The 21,293-nt window shown below is 40.1% G+C and overlaps 1 protein-coding gene across 2 annotated transcripts in view; it reads left to right on the top strand.

Moving 5' to 3' along the window:
• The window catches only part of CCDC60 (coiled-coil domain containing 60), a 39,555-nt gene extending 19,563 nt beyond the window's left edge, over positions 1-19,992 (top strand). The window contains exons 4-13 of one of the 2 annotated variants that reach the window (XM_032447878.1): positions 7,910-8,086; positions 8,571-8,672; positions 9,418-9,522; positions 10,827-10,917; positions 12,073-12,295; positions 13,729-13,819; positions 14,623-14,742; positions 15,604-15,735; positions 17,902-18,091; positions 18,902-19,992. In XM_032447878.1, the coding sequence (XP_032303769.1) occupies positions 7,910-8,086; positions 8,571-8,672; positions 9,418-9,522; positions 10,827-10,917; positions 12,073-12,295; positions 13,729-13,819; positions 14,623-14,742; positions 15,604-15,735; positions 17,902-18,091; positions 18,902-19,000 (1,330 nt within the window). In that variant the 3' untranslated portion in view covers positions 19,001-19,992. Of the gene's footprint in view, positions 1-7,909; positions 8,087-8,570; positions 8,673-9,417; positions 9,523-10,826; positions 10,918-12,072; positions 12,296-13,728; positions 13,820-14,619; positions 14,743-15,603; positions 15,736-17,901; positions 18,092-18,901 lie in introns of both variants that reach the window. The other variant, XM_015878441.2, reaches the window with a different exon arrangement.
• Positions 19,993-21,293: the final 1,301 nt, after the last annotated feature.

The raw sequence follows: 21,293 nt of genomic DNA, 5'->3' as shown, positions 1-21,293 counted from the left end.
TGCTATCTCAATATGTGCTTCAATAATGTTTCCCTGTCGCCTCATGTAAGGAATGTGTGGTATTACACTGTGATCCCAGCGGTGATCGTGCAGCACATGTAGCACAATTTGTTCTATGCTCTGTGGCATTTAAGCCATGCTTCCTACTTATGTGATTTAAGTGAAACATTATACAAACTATAATGGCTGTGGAGAAATTTGCTTGAGAAAAGTCAGGAAAACTGTTTGTTTGGTTTTTTTAAATTATTTTTTATTTTTTTAAGCATGGACTCTCATTCTTTAATGCTTCCTAAAGCATGCAGTAGCCAGATAACCCAGTGCAGAATAATATCCAACAGACTCAGTATCTGGAAGTGTAAAGTATACACTAACTGTTGTTCTTTCTAATTATTCTGTTGTCTAAAACTGAAACTCCTTGACTTTTAGCAACTAAAATACTCTAGACATTCATCTTGAGTGTTCATACAATGTTATTTTGACTACATTTGCAGAACAGTAAGACTTTTTAACCAAATATCGTAACAGGAAACGGCAGGAAAAGATAATTTCAAGTGAGAATTACTGCACTGATGTTTGGACCGAAGGGTGTGTTGGCAATACTTCTCAGTAGCAGATTCAGGATGTAGAAAAGGAGCTATTGAAGGGGTGGAGCAGAGTGGGAAATGCACAGAAGAAGAAAACAGGAGTTGTAAATCATTAGGACAGCAACTTTTCATGTCAGTGAAAGCATTCGGGCTAGCAGAGCAGCATGCTAATATGTGCTACAGAGAGCCAGGGGATGCAAATGACCTTTGTGGATTTGGGTTTTGCTGCCTATCCTCATGATTGAGAAGGAACAGCCAGCGGTTGTCTTAATTGGGTGTTAATTGATATGTATTCATGGCAAGTAGAGCCTGTGATCTTGCAGCTTGTTTGTATTAAAGAGTACAATGGAGCAAACTGAGGGAGTTTTTAGCAATAATGATCACAGCGATGTGACATAATAGTAAAAATGTTAAGGTTATCTCAAAAATATTTCAAGAGTCAATACTGGAACTGACTTGAATGCATTCATAAAGCTTTCACATGCTACCTTATATGCTAAAAAATATAACTGAAGAGAAGATGAAACTTACAACCACAAACTCGTGCTTCCTTTCAGTATAATACACTGTATGTACACAAGAGGGTGATCTCTGAGTGCAGAGGTTGTTCAGACTTGTCATCTTTCATGGCTATCAGTCAGTGGTTCTGAGCAGGAAGCCTTGTCAGGGCTTTCCTGCTGATGGGTAGCACCAAATGACTGCGTGGGGAGGAACCTGTCGGCTCTCAGGTGGGGTTTTATGTTAAAATATGGGAGAGGATTTGCTTATATTTGTGTAGCATGAAAAAAAAAAAAAAAAAAAGGAAAAAAGTGGGAAATCTGTAGATAATTCTAACTCCAATTTCTGAGTCAACGTATCTTTCTTCCAGTGGAGGTTTCATGCGTAGACTGAAAATAGCCCTGACTGACTTGCCTGAGTGTTTCCCAGTGTTGAATTTAGTGGGTGGAATACAGTGTTGCAGCAAAGACAACATATTTCTCCTTGGGCAATTAAGTATCTTTAGCTTTGTGCTAAGAATTATTGTTTCATTTCTGCAGAAGTGAGTGCAGAAATCTCCTCCTGTGGCTTCTTGAGTTTGCTCAGTAAGAAGCACAGCAGCTTTGATACGACATTCAGCTCGGAGGGAAATACCTTTATTTTTTTACTGCTTTGTTGCATTGGCATCTGTGTAACCCAGAAATAATGTTAAGTAGTACGCAGTTGCATGAGGATGTGTTTCATGAACACCGAGAAAGCAGAAGTCTTTATAACCAGCCATGAATTGTAGCAAGATGTAGGAACCACTTCTACAGCAAAAATTACCAAAGCAGGGAGGTTTGTAGTTAAAATGTTATAACAGCAGGTTGCCATAAATCTCTTCTGTGGGCCAGCTCATCCAGAGAGACCATGCAAGTTGGAAATACTCATGTTATTAAAACATCACGGACAAGCAAACAGCACCCCCCAAAACAGCCCAAAAGAGCTTAAAAAGAAGCCTGCTCTTTAAAATGAGGCTGGCTGAAAACATTATCAGTGTCTTAAAGGGAAGTTTGAAAGGCAATGGAAACTGGAAACAGAATCTAGCAGAATGTATTATGAAAGTGATCTGAAAACATCTCAGTCTTCATTGAGGAGCCAAATGTGTTTTCTTGTTTCTATCACAACTAAGATCTGATTCGTGGTGTGTCTGGCCATCATTACTTGCATTCACTGGCACTCAGAAGAGGTGGAGGTAGACATGCAAATATTATTGATACCAAGAGAAATGAGGAGAGGGATAATGCTTTGAAAGCCTGTCCTTGCCTAAGCTCTGCAAACAGGGCGTGCTGCCAGACTGCTGTTCCTATGTTCCTCTCCACTGCGTCAGCTGATTAATACAGCCTCAGCCTTGACAAAGAAAAGACCGAGGCTATGCACTGAGGTGCACAGTGATGGAAACGCCTGTTAGAAGGTCATTCTTCTGCTTGGTTTGCACAGACCTTAAATGCTTGACTGTATGCATGGGCTTGGATTTGTTACACCTAGCATGAGGTGTTTGCCTGAGCTCCTGAGTTAGAAGCCCGCTCCCTTAAGGCTACTTTTGTCATTGCATAGAAACAGATGCTTCGGGGGATTTTTCTGATCTTATGTGAGCTTGAAGTCTTATTTCAGTTTAGGAGGCAGATGCATGCTATGTTCTAGAGGGAATTAAAGAATTTAAATACATACTTCTCATGAAACAGAGCTGGTTTTTGAAAAGCTGAGATGTTTCCTAGATTTAGTCAAGTGAGGCTGACCAAACTACATGGCAGTGCTGTGACTGCTTTGCCAGAACACTCTAATCATGGGCCTTACCTCTGCCAACATAAAAAATGAGAACTGTGTATGCAGTGACATCATCTGAGCACTGGTCCCCATGTGGCAACAACAGGTCGTGATCATCCTCTATCAGTGACATCTAGGAATTGACAGCTTGGAGCTGTAAGCTCAAAGGGAATGAGTCCATGCCATTTGGTGAGCCACTCAAGCCTTTATTTCCAAAAGGGCTGCATTGAGCCCTTGTAATGCAGTGCATTTTTGGTAGCTTGAAGAAAATTAGTTCCCTTGCATCTGTTTTAGTAGCGCTATTTGAATCAAACCGTATGTCAGACTGCTGGCAGTTTAGTAGTGTTCAATTGGCTGGCTTTAAATTAGAAACTGGATGTTTCTTTTCAATGCTTCAAGTTTCCTGAAGGCAGATCTCTAAAAGTCAATCTTTACACAGGAAGCCCAGGCTCTGTTAATGCATTCTTTATGCCTGCAACAACAGTTAGACTGACGTACCCTAAGAGCTGTTCCTGTTACTTGTCTTCCTGTGAGCAGCTTTCTAAGTAGCCATCTTTGGATATTTTATGTTGTAAAGTCACTTAACTTTTCTGACTGATTTGGTAGCTATTATGGGAAGATTTTGGAAGGCAAGAAGCACATTGATTTTAGAGTTTGGGTTATAACATTTGAAATCCTTACCTATGAACCTGTACCAATCCAATATATATATATAAATATACATATATGAAGAGATGAAGAAGACTTCAGTGCTTGGAGATTCTGTTAAGCTGGCATTGCTTAATGCAGATGGTTTACTAGATGATCCAGCTGAGTGAGTGAGAGTGGAAAGGAGAGGTATCATCATGCTAGGGAGCAAAAAAAGAGAGTCAGGAGGCAGAAACTGAGAAGGTGAAATGTTTATCTGCCAATATTAGTTTCCGGTGTCCTTAATACTTCATAATGTCAGTTGCTTGGAAACCAGTGTTCTGTGCCCTTTTCCTGGTTGGCAGAAATCACTCTAATTGTCATGTTTCTAGCACTGTCACTGCTGGCAGTTTGTAGCATTTTATTTCCAGAAGCAAAAATTTTCTTTTACGTGAGTGATGGCTCACATTAATTAGACAGCAGTCATGGCCAAAGACATCCATTTATGTGTATGGATGTATGAATCATTATCCCTATCATCAATCACTGGAAAGACTGCTGTTCCCATCAACAGTTCTGCCCTTCCAGACTGTTCATTTGAGTCTCCATCTCTCCTTTCTTCTCGTGCAGGAATGTATTTGTATTTGAATTTTTGTAAGTGCAAGCAGTTCATTGCTTATTAGATTTTTTACTATCTAAACATGACAGCCTAATTCCATGTATCGTGGAACAAAATGACACGTTGTCACTGAATGTTTGAACAAAGCTAACACTTAAAATGAGTTTTCCATTATTTAGTATTAAAATGTCATTGTTCTGTAAATACCTTTGCATGCTAAGGCAGAAAGGTTGATCTTCTCCCTGCTCTGCCCTTGTGATGCCTCATGTGGAGTACCGCAGCCAGGTCTGGTGCCCCCAGCACAAAAGGAGACATGGAGTTACTGGAGATCTGGTGCCTTCTTATGAAGACAGGCAGAGGGTGCTGCCTTCATACAGGGTTTGCTTCGGTTTTGTTATTCTTTGGTGTGTGGGTTTTTTCCCTTTCAGATGGTGTTTCTGTTTGTTCTTCAGGAGAGCAAAATGGGAATCTACATTCAGAATAATGTGGGTATTCCAGATTGTTTGTGTGCCTTCAGCTGCTCAAGGCAGATGTTGATCTGGTGCCACTTTCAGTTCCTTGGCAGAATGTTTAGTGGTTCAGTTTGGTAAATGATAACATGTATCTGAGTTTCTATGGGTTGGTAATTACATTTAGTAGATGTAATGTAATTATAATCTGGTATTAACTGAACTTGGGGAAATGTATATTTACCTATTAGACTCTTCTTGTGTGATTACTCAGCCATTAAATAGGAGCAGCAACTGGTATGTTTCTGATTTTTCCATTGCCTCCTTTTCCATTGCCACTTGTATCTCTTTAGCTTGGTTTTGAACACTACCTAACTGAAATTGTTAATTCATTTACGTTAGCATCTACATATTAATTGTGAGTACCTGTAAGCCCCCTTTCCCATGTGCTGGGCTTTCAAAGCATGACCCAAATGCCACGTGAAGCACAAGAGCAGGACTTGCTCTCTTAGACTCACTTCTCATGGCTTCTGGTAATTTAAGGAGGGTCACATAAGCACTCTTTAATAACTCACTAAGCATATTTTAAGTGAGCAGTGAGCTAAGTTTCATTTACAATGAGACTTTCTCACCTTGCTTAGGATCCCAAAGGTGTGAAGGAATCCTGATGTAACTAACTTATGGACAGACAGGAACAGATGTGTGTGTATAACGTATATATGTTATACGTGTGTGTGTGCATATATAACAAATATATAACATATATATATATATATATATATATATATATATATATATATATATATATATATATATATATGTTCTCACACTGAACAACTGAATGTAAGGGCACTGAAGAACTGAGTACAATGGTCTACAGCTCCAGTATTCGCTGATAAGAGAATGGAACAAATTCTCCATGGGTGTAACTGGATATTACTATTGATGGTTTGCAACAGGGTTTGGTCTCCTGTTGTTCTTTGTGTCCTCTGTAAGCAAAAATAGCTCTGTGTGCTGATGTATTTTCTTTTATCTCAATTCACAATTGGCTCTATACCTGTGGAAAAAGGTTGAATTTCTGCTGTACGGTGCATGGAGCAGATGATGTTCTTTCATTAACTTCATTGCTAGAAACCCTTTTTCTGTTAAGATAAGTAAATGCTATGAAATGGAGAGTAGTAATTTCCATGACCAGAGAAATTGTCTGTATGTAGTTAAATTGTTTGATAGATAGTTACTGTCCTTAAAGCTCACGTCTCAGCTTTTGTTCACTGTGACCACAATGTTAAGTCTTAAGGAAAGGAAGAATTAAGCTGGTGTGAGTAGACTGCAACTACTTTGCTAACAAAGTTCTTAACTTGAAAATCCTTTTATCTGAAGCACAGCTGCAGATCTGTGTTGTGACTAAAATTGACTGAAGCTCCATTATTTTAATAAAGGCACTGAAAAGTTCATCATTGATTGCATTTCTATTTTAATGACTGAGTCTCACCTACTTGTCAAATAGGGCAGCCAGGCTGGATTTACAACGTTATGAACAGAGTATCCTGATACCAGAATTCAAATGTAGAAATATTTGATGCCTTATTCCAGCAATGTACTGTAAATCAGTAGTGCAGGAAAATACATTGGTCACCTAAATGTATGCTGGTTCCCTATATTCTAAGCCTGGATTTATTCTACAGTTTCTTTGACTGGTGCCTGCAAAAGTTTGGGGTCATTCATAAACATTCCTGAAATAATTCAATGGAATTATGAGGAATTTCTGCTTGTTTGTCTCTTGTTAAAGCTCTTCTATATGCTGTGTTTCTGTTTATTTCATTTCTTGCCTTGCTGACTGCAGAGCTACCTGTTGTAATAGCTGAGGCTTCAAGGAAGTCACAGGCTCAGAATGTTTGTTCACAAGTGTGTGTAGTTTTTCTTCTCCTGTTGCGATATGAGAGCAATCATCAGTGTTTGCACACACACATTCAATGCTTCAATACTAATTACGCTCCACAACGTTTTTAAAATGGTACTTCATTGTACCAATTGCCACTTGTACATCTTTTTTCTCATATCACTGGTTGTGGTCAGCAAACAAAGAGAGTCTTTCTGTTTTGTAACAATCTGTTTCTATCAGTCTTTGATTCGTGTGCTAACCTGGTTGTTCACTGTTTGTATCGTCATAATGTGCAGCTACAGCAATGGTTTTGATCTTTAAGAGGGAATGCTTTCATAAATCTTTTTCATACCAGTGTCTTCGTGGCTGGGAGAAATGAGAGCAAGTGAGAACTACTGGAGAAGGGCATAAAGCAGGAATGTGGTGTTATTTTCTACCACCACAATCAATGTCTGTTGCTCCAAATACGAGGTTTTTATGGAAGAGAAAATGTTGTGTCACACACAGCTCTGAAATCCTCATCTGTTTTTAAAGCACGCAGTATTTCTTATCAGAGACATCTTATTTTCCCATTTCTTTTTTTTTTTTTTTCCCCTAAGTTAGCATAGAAATAGCTGCTAGATGGGTTATCATCTACCTGAACATGAAAGGTGTTCAGACTTTGTTTATGATTTGCAGACTTAAAAATAAGGCTGACACAACCAAGTCCTCCAACCATTAAGCTGTGCATATAGTTTTTCATTAAGGAAAGCAAGGAGGGAGCAAACCAGTCCAATTGAGAACTAGTGAGCTCAGTGGCTGAAATTTGTACTCTCTGTGATCTTCAGGTGCTTTAATGTATTTCTGGTAGATAAAGGGGGGCTGTTAATTTCAGTAAAAGAAACAAGGCCAGTCTTTCAAGACGAGACAGAGAAAGAATCAATGCAGCCTAATGACACCTAATTTGAAAGCCAGCACCATGCTAATTTAGAGGGCTGCATCCTATGCCTGAGCAGCATGCCCTTGTCTAGCTTGGATTATCTGCTACTTTAGAGATAATGTTTTAATCATTAATGAACTATTTAAGCTTTTCTCTGCCCTGGCTCACCTTTAATTTTATTTATTTATTTATTTATTACTACCATTGTCATCCAAGGAGCATGCATTATGGTTTCCTCCTTTTTTCCTGCTATGACAGTTATTTCCTTTAATATTACCTTTCCTGGTAGCTTCAGGGCATGGCCAATTACAGTATATGATGGATAGGGACCCAGTGGTCAATTGGCTGCTATGGATTAGAATTAGGCAGGGAGTATTTAAATCAAGTAGTGAACACCATGGTGCTGACTTCAGTTGTTAAACTCCAACATCCAACAGTGCTGTAAGAGATGACACAAAGATCTCCCAGTTCATATTGGGGAATTATCCTTTGTTATCATATTGCATCAGTACATGTTATAAAATGAGTTGTTTTTTTTTTTTGCAGACGTCACATCAGTATGATGAAGCAGGGTGGAGAATTTTTTTATATCCTTCACCAAGAATCGCTGGAGCAGACGAAAGCATTGAAAGCACAAAAGACTCCAGTGACGACGTGGAGAACTGACTTCCATCCATGTGAAAATTTATCTGAGGCAGAGGTGTCAGCAGAAGAAATGAACGCGTAAGTTGATTCTGAGGGCTTTTTGTAGATTAAAGTCAGCGGGTTTAAAAAGCGACAATCTCTCTTTCTATCACTGAGCCAGAATATTACTACTTATTACTATAAACTTGAGAAAATGCTTAAAAATCTAAGTGAGCACCCATGAACTGAACAATTATGGACCAAAAATACTTGTACTTTTAAAAAAGGAGGAAGCTTGGAAGGTGGAAGTTCAGGGTGAGCTGGGAGAGGTTTTGTAGGCACTTAAGTCATTCTCTGAGGAAGAGACCTGTTGAGAGTCTGCCATGTTTTGTTGCCCAGTGTAACTAAGAATAATAAAGAACTGCATGCAGAATTTGTGGTCTCACTTGCAGAATGGGTTTATTGGCTAGTTCAGCCCTATTACCACCTTCTTCTGGTTTCCTCTCTATTTAATCATTAAGTACTCTTCCTTTAACTTCCATCTTCATTCTTTCTGACAGTTCCTTTCCAATTTTTTTGGCAGCCAACCAAAAAAATCAGGGAAGAGGAAAAAAAAGATGACCTTAAAGTCTTATGCTCCCATTTATACCAGCGTCCTCGTTCCAAGACCCTCTGAAGCACAAAGGTATATTTGAAGGCATCAATTGCTCTCCAGGTCTTGATTTAGCATATTCTGAGTTATTTACATGAAATCTGCATGCACAGTGTTTTGAGGAAAGGCTGTCAAAATTACATTTCATTTTTCCTAGCTTGGAAAACAAAGAGATTAGGCCTAAGAAAAAGAGAGGGAGAATGCAGTGCTTATGCAATGTGCACTGTTTTGTTCTAAGTTCATTAACCTCTTGCTCACTGAAAGCATCTTTATGTCTATGCTTGCATTAAACTACAGTGCTAATCATAGAATCATGGAATGGCTTTGGTTGGAAGGGACCTCAGAGATCACCAACTTCCAACCCCCTGACACAGACAGGGCAGCCAACCCTCCAGATCTGGCATTAGACCAGGCTGCCCAGGGCTCCATCCAACCTGTCCTTGAACACCTCCATGGTTGGAGCATCCACAGCCTCCCTGGGCAGCTGTTCCAGCTCCTCACCACTCTCTCTGTGGAGAGATTCCCATTGACAAATCGCATCTCAAAGTCAAGTGAAAGCTCTGAAAAGACTCATGTTCAAAAATATGCTTCAACATTAAAAAAAGCCTGGGTGGATGTGTAGAACTGACAGTGTCAATTGAAGTGTTCTGCTGCAGAATTGCCTTTTATCAACAAAAGCTTCTTTTCCTGTTAGATATATCTATTTCAGTCAACAGAATGGCAGCTTGACTATGTTTTCCTATCTGTAGCATAACGCATTTGTCTCTTCTTTTTGCAGTGAATGTCTTTTCCGCCAGCTGTGTGCCATGCACTGGCTTTTGGAAGCTCTGACTCTTGAATCCAGCAGTTCAATGCATCCTCTATTATCCTGCTGGAATCTCACGTATGTGTTCAATTCACAATAGTCTTCGGAATGAGAGTTTGGGAATCTTATGTCATTAGTTGTTTTTTTCTCTTCTTTCAAGTAATAACTATTTAAGTGAAATCCTAGCAGAAAATACTGAGCTAACCTAGTGAAATCTAGTTGTTTTCCTTCCTTTCCTTTCTCCTTTTGTTAAGAATTATGCAAACTAGAAACTTGTAGTAATGTACATATGCATATTCCAGGAGCCTTCCTTAGAGGGATATCCCCTAACTAAACGGGAATTCCAGATACACTTTAATTACAGAACACAGCCAGCGATTAAGTGATATTTAGCTGTTGTTTTTGTTCTATCACTGATGCACGACAGTGATGAGCACTCACAGAAGGTGTGTTGCTTCTGAACTTGTGTGCTGTTAGAAGTAAATATTTAAGCTCTCGACATTTTTAGTCAATAAGCACAACAATGTTGACTTAACGTTTATTTGAATTATTCACAAATGCTAAAACTTCGTACAATTCATGCTTTGATTTTCAGGGCAAAGCTCTTCAGAGCTGTTCTGTTTTCTCTGAGTATTCTCAATGAAGACAAATTATGTCTATATACAAGAGTGGCAGAGTATCATTATGTAGAATTAGCCTAGAGGAGAATCAGTCCAGTGCGTACCATGGATGAATTTTCCACCCCTTTGCATATGAGGACTGACCAATACACAGCTGCTGACAGCAGGGTGTTAATGTATAAGGCTCTGGATTCATTTCCAGATACGAAAGTGGTGCTGTCTCTTCTTCCTTCTATTTTCTACTGCAGTCTTTACACACCACTCCTCTTCCTCAACGTTATCTGAGTTGATAAGCCAACATATACTTCATTTTGCAGTAACCATGAAAAATTATGCTTTCATTCAGATCATATAACATCTATTACATGAAAAGATTTTTAAAGGTAGTGAAGGGAGCAAGCTTAGAACATTAATCTGCTTTGCAAAACTTATGACTGATTAGATGGGGATTGAATGATAAATGAAGCTCCCTCAGCAGTAACCTGTTGTTGTGCCACAGCTGCCGGGATTGCATCTTTTATGTTTAATTTTGCCAACATGATGTAACATTTAAACTTTTGGACTAATTGAGGTCCTCACTCAGCCAACAGGATACAAAAAGCAAACTTTTGCATGAACCTGCCATACTGCTTGTGTTGTCTTTATAATAAGCAAACATTTGTCACAATCAGTCGCCATTTGCCCTCTGTTTATTACATTCTTAAAAGAACCTAATAAGAAGAACACTTGAAATAGAAAACTAATTACGTTGTTTTTACTTAGGGACCCTGGTGGCTTTAAAAAATCAGTGAAGGAAATTCAAGAGGAAAAGTTAACAACATATATGTGGGAGCTCTTTCTTACGAACACAAAGGTACTGTTAATTTATTCTTTGGGAATGAATCCGATTTCTCAAGCACTTAATCTTTTTGTTGCCTTATTGAGCTTCCTTGAGACCTCATTTTGTATTCTGGATCATGTGAACTGCAGATTATTCTTCTGTGTTTTTGTACAATAACAGTTTTGATTCTCAGCATTAGGAACAGCCATAGGTAACTGCTCAGAAGATTGAAGATGTGCCTTGGCCTTAGTGATAATACTGATGTAGGAAGGATTAAAGGTTCTGCTAAAAGCTATGTAGACCCTGGTTTGCATTTATTCCCCTTAAGAGTTGAAGACCCTGGGGATTTCAAATTGGTATCCTGGAGGGCTGGTGGAGAATGAACAGCAAGCTGTGAAACTTCCTTAAGATAAAGACTGTGGGTTTTATGCAGCTTTTCTTTGTACAGTAAGCAAACAGTGAGGGCAAGCCAGAAAGTCACAGAACTAAGAGCTGTTCCTCAGTAGGTCCTTTCTGGTTTTTCTGTATGGTCTTCCCACTTCTGTAAAGTCGGGTCCCAAAGAGCATGAGCAGAAGAACACAAAGTGCGTGTCAGCCTTCGTGTGTCATATACCATTCATATTTTTGTTTTTCCTCCTCCCTGGATTAATTTCCTTTCTATCATTTATACTAATTATTCTTTGAACACAACTTTTCAATTTGATATGGAAACTTCTGGTGGACATACTGGGTTTCTACAGGGGTCATTGGTTTATAATACGTACTGTTCTCATTATCAAGCCTGAAGAACTCAGTTTGTGTTCAGTTCTACATGTTGGACACAGGAAACTTGCTTGTAAGGTTATCATATGTGAGGAGGAGGCCTGAATGTTTATCAGACCATTTTGACTTAATCATCCATAAACATGAAAAAAGTTGCTTTATTGATAGCTCTCTGCATAGCTGCTGCATGACTTGCTTACAGATCAGCTTAGCCTGTTGTCATTAATGCTACAGCAGAGGAATATGGAAGAAAGATGCCAAAAAAAGCAGGCCCTACCCATGTAATTGCTGCCTTGGTGAAGTCAGTGAAGATCAAATAAGCCTAAATGGTTCTTCATTGTCAAAGATGCTACAGAAGTTTGAAACCAAATCTACTGTTGAAATTTGCTGCAGAAAATCCCTTTTTGTTCTTTGTCGTATGTACAGAAATACTTGCGGAAAGCACGGCGCATCCCGTTAAGGAAGCAGGCAAACAAGGCAGCTATTCCAGCCATCTCTCAGCTGAGCATTCAGTCATCTCATGGTCAGACCCCCCTCAGCAGTGTAAATTCTCTCGTGCATTTCTCCGAAGACAATGTCAACCTGAAAGGATCTATGGCCGATGTTACGAGTGTGTCAATGCAAACTAAAGAACAACAACCTTTCCCCCGTAAGTTACTTTTCTTGGCTGCCAATATCAAGTAGGCTTACTTTCAGTATCGCTAAGGAGTATTTCAAAGACACCACTAGATGTGCCAGTGTGCATCCTCTTTGAGTTTAGGAAACTTTATACGTGTCTATGTACTTACCAGTCACAAATTGGTTTAAAGATTACGTAATCCCATGTGAATATTAAGTAAGAGTTGTATTGTCAGTTATATCAGCTGTATAATCAGTTGTTCACATCTATGATGTCCAGCAGGAGGTGAAAACATTGAAAGTGTTCTTTGGTGTAATCAACTGATGAAAAGAGCATACAGCTATTTAATGCAGGGCTTTGCTGTTCTGTGCTCCTCCTACTCATCCATTAGTGACTGCCTGCACTTGATAGTCCTGACAGAATAATTTGCAATGCATCTCAGTATATAGCGAGGCAGTCTTAAGCCTTTCCCTTCTTCTACATCAAGGCTAGAAAAGCAAATTATTATTTATCATAGAATCATGGAATGGCCTGGGTTGAAAAGGCCCACAGTGCTCATCCAGTTTCAACCCCATGCTGTGTGCAGGGTCACCAACCAGCAGCCCAGGCTGCCCAGAGCCACATCCAGCCTGGCCTTGAATGCCTGCAGGGATGGGGCATCCACAGCCTCCTTGTGCAACCAGTTCCAGTGTGTCACCACCCTCTGGGTGTATTTAGAATCAGTATGTTATTCTTAGATTGCTATTTATATTATTATTATGAGTCTGACATTATCATAGAATCACTAAGGTAGGAAAAGACCTACAAGATCATCTAGATAATGTAATAATATTCTGCTAGACTCTAAATTAGCACTCAGGAGAAGATCTTGGACTTATTTGGAATAGTTCTGTGAATGCTTATTTGTTATTAAAAGGGTTTTAAAAATAAACAACAACAAAACCCTGAGGAGAATGAGTGAGAGGCAATGTAAAAGGCACTTAAGGAAAATTATGAGTGCTTGGGATTTCCTTCTTCTGGTTACAGTCTTTCTGAATTAAACTATCTGAATAGAAGAAGACAACAAATTGCTTTTCATTGTAAAGCAGTGGTCACGTTTTCTGAGTCTGGAAGACCTTCAGATTCAGTCTGCAGAAGCTGGGTAGACACACAAGAGAAGGCTTTGCACTAAACATCATATTCTACATCAGTTGCAGCTGTCCGTGATGCTGAGCACAGGTGGACAGCCTTGTTGGGGCATGGGTGGGAACAGTGGAGCATTCAAAGCTTTAAGTTCAAGCAATCCATTTAGGTGAAAAACTGGTTTCTGTGTGAGATGTGATTTGAAAATAATCCAGAGAGCTGTCACACCTGGGAGCTTCATTTGGCCATGAGATGAAGAAACGTCCCATAGAGACAGACAAACAGAAACTGGGAGACAATTGGACAGAGTTAACATGTTTTTACTGATTGTTTTTCATCAGCCCCACAGAAGCAGATCCAGACAACACAGGTGAAGGAGTCAAAAGATGCCTCTGAACAAGAAGACACTCTTCAGAAGTCTGGACTTAAGAGGTGTGTTATCCAATATGTTTCTGAAAAGCCAGGAGGAGAAACTCACCAGGACACAGCTGAGGGGTGCTGGGATTTTGTTGTTGGGTTGCTGGTGTTCTTTCAGAGCAGCTGAATTTGGTGTTCAATGAGTTCAAATGGTACCGATATCTCTCAGCCTAGGTGGCAGAATAGACTTCCATTAGGTGTGCTCCCTCATTATTCAGTTTTGTGGTGCTTTCTGCAGCTGTAAGACTGACACAACTAATCATTCATATAATTGGGCTTTGCTGAAGCATTTTTTTTTCCCTTGGAGTTGAGGTCAAGAGAAATGTGATGAAAATATGAATAATATGAATATTAAAAAATGATAGACTTTGTTCCTGGATAACTCCAGCAAGTCTGCCACTTTGAGAGTGTTCTTTCAGTTTTCACAGGATGCCTCATGGACGGGCAAAGGCACATTGTACTCAATTTTAAACCTTGTCTTATCTTACAATTTACTGTCAGCACTTGATTTCACTGAGGGCAGAGCAGGCCCTTAAAGAGTAAAACCTTACAGCACAGTAAGCATAGTTTGCAACCCAAAAGGGCTTCCCTGAAAGATGGTGACAGGTAGAGGAAGGATGGCAATAATCCACATTTAATATCATTTACAATTTTAATTTGTCACATTCTGTCATAAATCTGACGGAAAAAGATCGTGTATGATATTAAATTTAGACTTCAGTGTGAGTGAAGGATCTCCAAACCTGAATACATTCACACTGCTGTGAGGTGGTTACCACGAGATGCTAATTCCACTTCTCTTGTTTTATTCCCAGCGGCCATATCAGCCATTTCATTAAAAGCAAATCTAATCTGAGTGCTGATGCAAGGCACCAGTTCATGGCAATACGGGAAGAAGCAGCTCTTTGTTTGCATGATGCTCTAGAGAGCATTGAGAGGTAAGAAGAGACTGTTTGCTGTATACTTCTAAAAGAATATGTGCACCTTGCTCTTGACCTTTTATCTTCAGGTGTTTTAAAGATGCATCTACTCATCTGTATGGAACAACAATAAAATAAGGGGTAGGGAATAGTCTGGAAATCTTTGACTGTCCAGGTATGAAAATGTGCTCCAGCTTAAATATTTATGGCAGTGTTTGGGGATGGTTCTGAGTGACTTTTGTGAACGCAGCTGTGATAAATACGTGGGATGTATTTGCTTTGAACATCATAGTCCTTTCCACTCAAAGAGATTGTAATAAATTCAGTTCACGTGCAGTCTGCATGGCTGTCTTGTCATTTCATTTCAGAGTTGGCTGTGTTGTTCTTCAACATTACATGGACTATTTTTACAGTAGCACTTGCAGCATCCTCTCTCAAGGCTCTTTTCCTGATCAGTAGTGTCTCTACTTTGTTAACCAGCCAAAATGTGTCACTCTTTCCTTTCACAGATTAACGTTTCTGGGTAATATTTGTGCAAATTCTTTTTTCCTCAGTAAACATCACACCTGAAATCCTTCCCTATACAGCTGTTTTCTTTCTTCCTTTCTTCTTTCCATTCTTTTGTTCCATTCTGTAGTTAGATTTGATTTCTTTTTTGCCCTGGAGCTTTCCTTATTTTTTAGATGGTATATTCAGATGGGTATATTCAGAATGTTGCACAAGCAAACATTGTTTTGAGCATCCACAAGACTGAACGTGCAATGTGTTCTTCAGTTGTGTTGTTTCCTGCCTTCCTTGGTATCTTCCCACTTATCTATGAAGAAGAATGGTAATGTTTAAGGTACAGCTTCATTTTTATGGTTTTGTTATTGTTGTTAGCTGCCAGGAAGAGAGATGCTGTAAAAAATACCTGGCTTTGAAAAATCTGAAGTTCTTTAAAGAGGACATGGAAAGAATAAGACAGCTGGATGTGAGACCTGAAAGAGAACGTGATGAAAATGAAATTAAATGGTAAGAAGCCATTGAGATCCTCATTGCAGATGAGGTTGTCATGGTCTTAGAGTTTTCTTTCTTACAAAAAGCTGTAACTCTATTCTTTTTCTGCTTGGAAAGCATTGGAATTGGTTGCTGAAAATGCAGGCTTCACAAATTGGGGGCAAAAAATACCCAGCTATTCCTAGGGGCAGGCTGGTCAGGAGACATGTTAATTGGGCCTGGTAGGAGAAAAGGGAGGGGGAAGATTTCTTTCATGCTCTATCCATGCATTCGCAGATGCTCTCCAGCATGGAGCTCTGTCAGAAATTTCATCCATCAGGACGTATGTAAAAACACGCTGTTTCCTGAAGAGGAGAGATGCTTTATAAACGTATGTGGGTTAAAGTCACAGCAACTTCTTACTGAACTGAGAATTCACAGAGCTGAAACTGATGGTGAGAAAACTCTGATTCTAGCTGTGCAACCATGTAAAAAAAGAAAATATTCCCCTGCCAGTGTGGATATTGACTGTGTCCAGGTGACCAGCTTCCAGATCCACACTGTAAGTAGCCTACAGTAATACCTCAGCAAACACTCAGCATGTTCCCTGTCATGAGAACTCCTCAGCCGTGGAACTGCAAGGAAAAAAAGCTGCATGAAACATTTATTTCAGCCTGTCCTCTTTGGTCCCTTTGCTAGTAAGCCCTCTGTTCCTCATACATTGAGATATTAAAAAGTCAGTTTCTTAGGCCCAACTTGCAAATGGCCCAGGATTGCATCAGGCATGAGTTAATTAATAAACTTAGCCTTAGCGTATATAGCGAAATGAATTTTAGTTGCCTAACGTGTGCTTCAGCTGTTGCACTCATTGAAGATCTACCATGTAAAAAGCCCCAGAGCCAAAGTGGATGAGTTTTTGCCGCTATGAACTCACACTTGTACTCTCCATTGGGACACAAAGAATGAAATCTCTGAGATGTTTGGTCCATCTCCAGGGGGTTCTAAGTCATGACAGAGAAATTGCCTTCACTGTGACACTTTCTCCATTTACAACAGGGCTGTTTTGTTCCCATCCTCTTGCAAACGCTGCCTTGCCAGGAAAGCTGAATTGCATTGGGAGCACTTTAATGGTATAAGCTGTCAGTCCAGTTGCTTTTTTCTCTCTCAAAAAGTGAAATAAAAACCAACCCAAAACTGAGATGATATAAAATATGAACAGTGGGATATGAGCGTGCTGACCTTTCTCAGAGAATATCTTAATGCATGGATGGGTTATGCAAAACCTGTTTGTGAGACAGTGCTGGGAACTGGGGTAACCTAACAGGGAGAATACTGAGTTGCTTCATTCAATAGCAATACCAGTATTATGCAGCCAAGCAGAGAGGTGCCTCTACTGAAGATGAGAAGCTATGTGCTTCCCTTTGCACTGGTTTAAGGAAGAAATTCCTCACCCATCTCCTGCTGTTCCAGTAACATGTATCCCAAACCATGGGAAGGCAGAACTCCCTGCTGCCAAATCTACTGCCCATATGCCTCAGCCATGCATGATCTTGATAGACTGGGAACATCAATCTCCAGCACTGTCAAAGCAGCTCTGTGGAATTTATACAGAACATTAGGGGGAAATGTCAATCTTTTCACAAGGGTTTTCTTTTATTGTAATGTGTAATTCTCCTCCTGAGTCTCTGTATTCAGAATTAGATGATAAAGGCTGTGTGTTACAGCACCATCACATTGCTGAGATTTATGCCAGTACATAGAGGAGAATGGTGTTAACGGAGAGAAAAGGGATAGTAGAGAGCACCACAAAGTGTGTCAAATCATACACTCAGTTGCACTGGAAAATCTGGAGAGGCTAAAGATTAAGAGGACATTTCTTGTAAAATGAAAACTTTGTTAGCTTTTTCTTATTTGCTTTCATAACCATGTTTGTCATTCAGAACTTAAATGAACAGCAAAGCAGCTATTTTAGGGCTCTGTAAATGCAGTTGATGCACAACTCCTATAAAATAAAGCCCCTTTGCTTTATTAACTGGGTATTATGCTGAGCATTACATTCTCCAAAGAACCTTTCTTTTCTTTTTCCTCCTGTAGAAGCCACAGAAGTGGAAGAAATGCCATCCAGACCCAGAGTTGCCCATTAGATTGTTCCATATAGTTCCTAGAGATTCCCTTTCATTGCTGTTCCCTTTTCTGTTATAGGTTTCCTGTATTGCTGGCCAGGCTGCCGGAGCCAGTGAAGAACGACCAGTATGTCAAGAAAATCTTAAGGAAACTGGAAAAATTTGGCATGGCTTCTGATTTAATCATTGATCAGGAAACCTTCCTGAAGACTTTGACTGATCTCCAGCTGTGGGAGCTGTGCTCTCCTGAAGTCGCTGCTGCTGTGGAGGTGAGATGGGCCCAGTTCTGGATTCTCTGTGTGATAAGGGTGGGCAAAGTGGACACCTATAGGTGAAGGTCACACGGTGGAAAGGTGCCAGTTGAAATCATTTGGGATCTCATTAAGAGAAGATGGTACTATTTAGCTTTGATGAGACACACTGAACCCTTCAGAGGAAAGCCGTTATGACAAGTGCTGGATTATTAATCAGCACCATTTGATTATTATGTCATTGTTGATTTATTTACTACCACAGTGAAAGCAACGTCTGTCATAAATTGTTGGGATTCTTGAGCAGAAACATTCCCTTCCTGTGCCCTGCAGAGGCCTGTCATTCCCAGGCCTTTCAGCTAGGAGCTATTCAAGTTAACCATTGTGCCACTGATCCCGGAATTCTGCAGATGCCTTTTGCTTTGCTTCAGCATCACATGAAAAACAATATCCTTCTTAAGGTTGTGAGCTGGGCCCCAAAAGCAATTTATGGAAGAGTAAAGACAGAAGGAAGAAACCCAAATACTTTATAACATATGCTGCCATGTAGTCTAACCAAGATACAAAAGGTAATGATGCCACCTTCTGTTCTTTGCTCTCATCACCGTTCTGCCTCCTAATTTGCACAACAGCAATCCCAGCGAGGCAGCATGTCATGGTGCCTGTGCATCTTTCATATATTGAGTGGGTAACACATTACAAGGGCACTATGTGAATTGTATGCAGATGCCAGTACATTTGTTCGCATTGATCAAATTGAGAGGCGTTTTATTTCTCTCTCTTACACAAAGAATTAAATGCTCAGGAAATAACCTTTTTCTGTTTCAGTTTGTACGTGAAAATATTGTACAGATGTCAGAAGAGGATTTCAGTGAGTGGCTCCAGGCAAGAATAGACCCTCTCGATGCACAGTCTTCTAGCCTTTAAATCAGATGGCCAGCTGAGATGGTTTTCCAGTTACAATTGTCGTGCTTCAAGCAGAAAACTACCACCTGTTCAGATTTGCATCATGGAAGACTGGGGAAGGAGAGTAAACTTCAGGAAGTCCCATTGACCACCTTTGTACATCTGGAATTTGTCCCTGCACTGTGCTCTGCTGGCTGTGGTGAGACACATAGAATAAAAGCTAAATGGCCTCTTCCTGTGTTATGCCCTGGACTCACCATCAGACTTCAATCTCACCTAACCATATAGAATCATAGAATCACCAAGGTTGGAAAAGACCCAAACACAGGGTGGTTTTAAGCTTTAATACAGTTTTGTTTGTTTGTTTGTTTTTTGTTCTAATTCTTTTCAGTAGTTTGGATGTTTTGTTTTCAGTTGAGTTAATTTTGTAGTTATTCTGTGATTATGGCTTAACTTCTTACCTTGTTAATATCAGTATTGAAAAGCCAAGGATCCCTAGATGTATTTCCAAGGTTTTCACTTGAATATATACTTTCCACTGATTACTGTAGCGTATGTTTTCCATCACTCTCCTGGATAAGGTAATAGAATGATACCCCTGAACTCAGAGATGGTCGTATTTCATGAGCCTTGTGGATCTGTTTGGGCTCAATAGTCTCTTTGATGGTGAGTCACACTTGCTAGATGATGGGATCAGTGACCCAATGACCTGCTAAGCTGATGATCTTAATAAGCTGCTTACCTGCCTGTCAGAGCTTCCAAAGAACCCACTGGGCAGAAAGGCTGTCCATTCTTTGGCCACAATAAGAGAAAACAGCGGCAGTTCAGGATGCAGGTGAGTGCTGTGACCATTGATGCGTGATATGTTATTGATTAATGGTCTTCTTTTGGTCCCTTCCTCATTCTCCTAACAGGAGGTAAATGTTGTTTGATGTTTTTTTTTCAAGGAAAAGAGCGAAATCCACAAATTTCTTTGAGTTACAGCTACCAGGAAATAAAAGAGGCCTAAATTATGTTTTTCATGCTCCCTCTATTCTCATTCTATACACAGTGGTGGTAACACAGGGCTTTTACCTCTAATGAAGCCGTGTTCTTCCATGTCCACGATTTTCTTTCCCTCCGTTTAAAAATCCAACAGCAAACTTATCTCCAAACTCTGTAGGGGCTGTTCCAGTGTCCAGTCAAACAGATGGACACGTTTCTGCCAGATAACAAGGATCAGACCTCAATTCTAAATGCTCTCTGTAAGAAGATTCGTTGCAGCCCCCCTTGGGCTCTGAGAATCGCTGCTCCCCTGCCTTTGCTGTCTGTTTGGGTTCTTTTCACCACACCTGAGCCAAGTTTCATTGTCTGTGCTGCCGTGTCACCCTGTGGTGGCAGCTGATATTACAGGCAAACAGAAAGAAACCTTCATTTAAAGGCTGGGTTCCCCTGGTTGAGTGATGAAACCTTCACCTTGCCCTTCCTCACTGAAGGGAAGATGCAGATGAGAAAGTTTAGAGTTTTCTTCATGTATAAGAAATGATAATGGAGCTGGAGTTCATCAGTAATGCTTCTGGAAACAGGTAATGATGGGGACTGCTCCTTTGGAAAGAAATCGAATCATCTTTTATTCTTCTCTGCTATGAGCTTGGTTGGTGTTGGGCTTGTGGAACTTAGAGGCTTTTTCCAACCTTAATGATTCTATAAAACCCCTATAACAAGCTGTAGCCTTGCTGTAGTTCACCCCAAGGGGTGATTTGGAGTTATGGAGTGTCCTTTTTTGGATGTGATTTGCTTTGCTTCCCCCATTCATTGCAGGGCTGGACAGCCTTTAAGGGTCTCTTCCAACTTAAACAATTCTATGATCTGCAGGAAAGAAGATTTGGGCTTTTAAAACTTTTTGATGTGTTTTGTTTTTTCCTCCGCATTTATCTTGGATTCCCCCCAATACTTTTGTGAACATCTCACAATCTTCAGCTTCTTCTTTCAGCACAGCTTTTCCAGGCAGGCTCAAAGTAACCCATGTAACACACAGGAGATAGACACACCAGGACTCCAAGCAATTTGACAAAGGTCCAAGAATGTGTGATTGAGCTGCTGGATCTGTTCTGTCTGCTTTGGTCCATACAGTTTCAGCTAATAGAGCAGCTATTCACAAACTCCATTAGCCCAAATGAACCATCCAAGCTCAGGCTGGTCACTTCATGCACCAGAGGTGCACTTTGCAGGGACAGAATTAGAGTCTGGAGGAGGGAAAGGACGAGAAAGAAAGCCTTCCTTCTTTGTTGACATTTCTTTCCTGTTTTATTTCTCCTGGTAGATGGGTTGTTTG

Source organism: Coturnix japonica, chromosome 15, assembly GCF_001577835.2.
Source record: "Coturnix japonica isolate 7356 chromosome 15, Coturnix japonica 2.1, whole genome shotgun sequence".
NCBI lineage: Eukaryota > Metazoa > Chordata > Aves > Galliformes > Phasianidae > Coturnix > Coturnix japonica.
The sequence above is the reverse complement of the archived record's forward strand: the minus strand, read 5'-3'. Positions and strand labels throughout refer to the sequence as shown.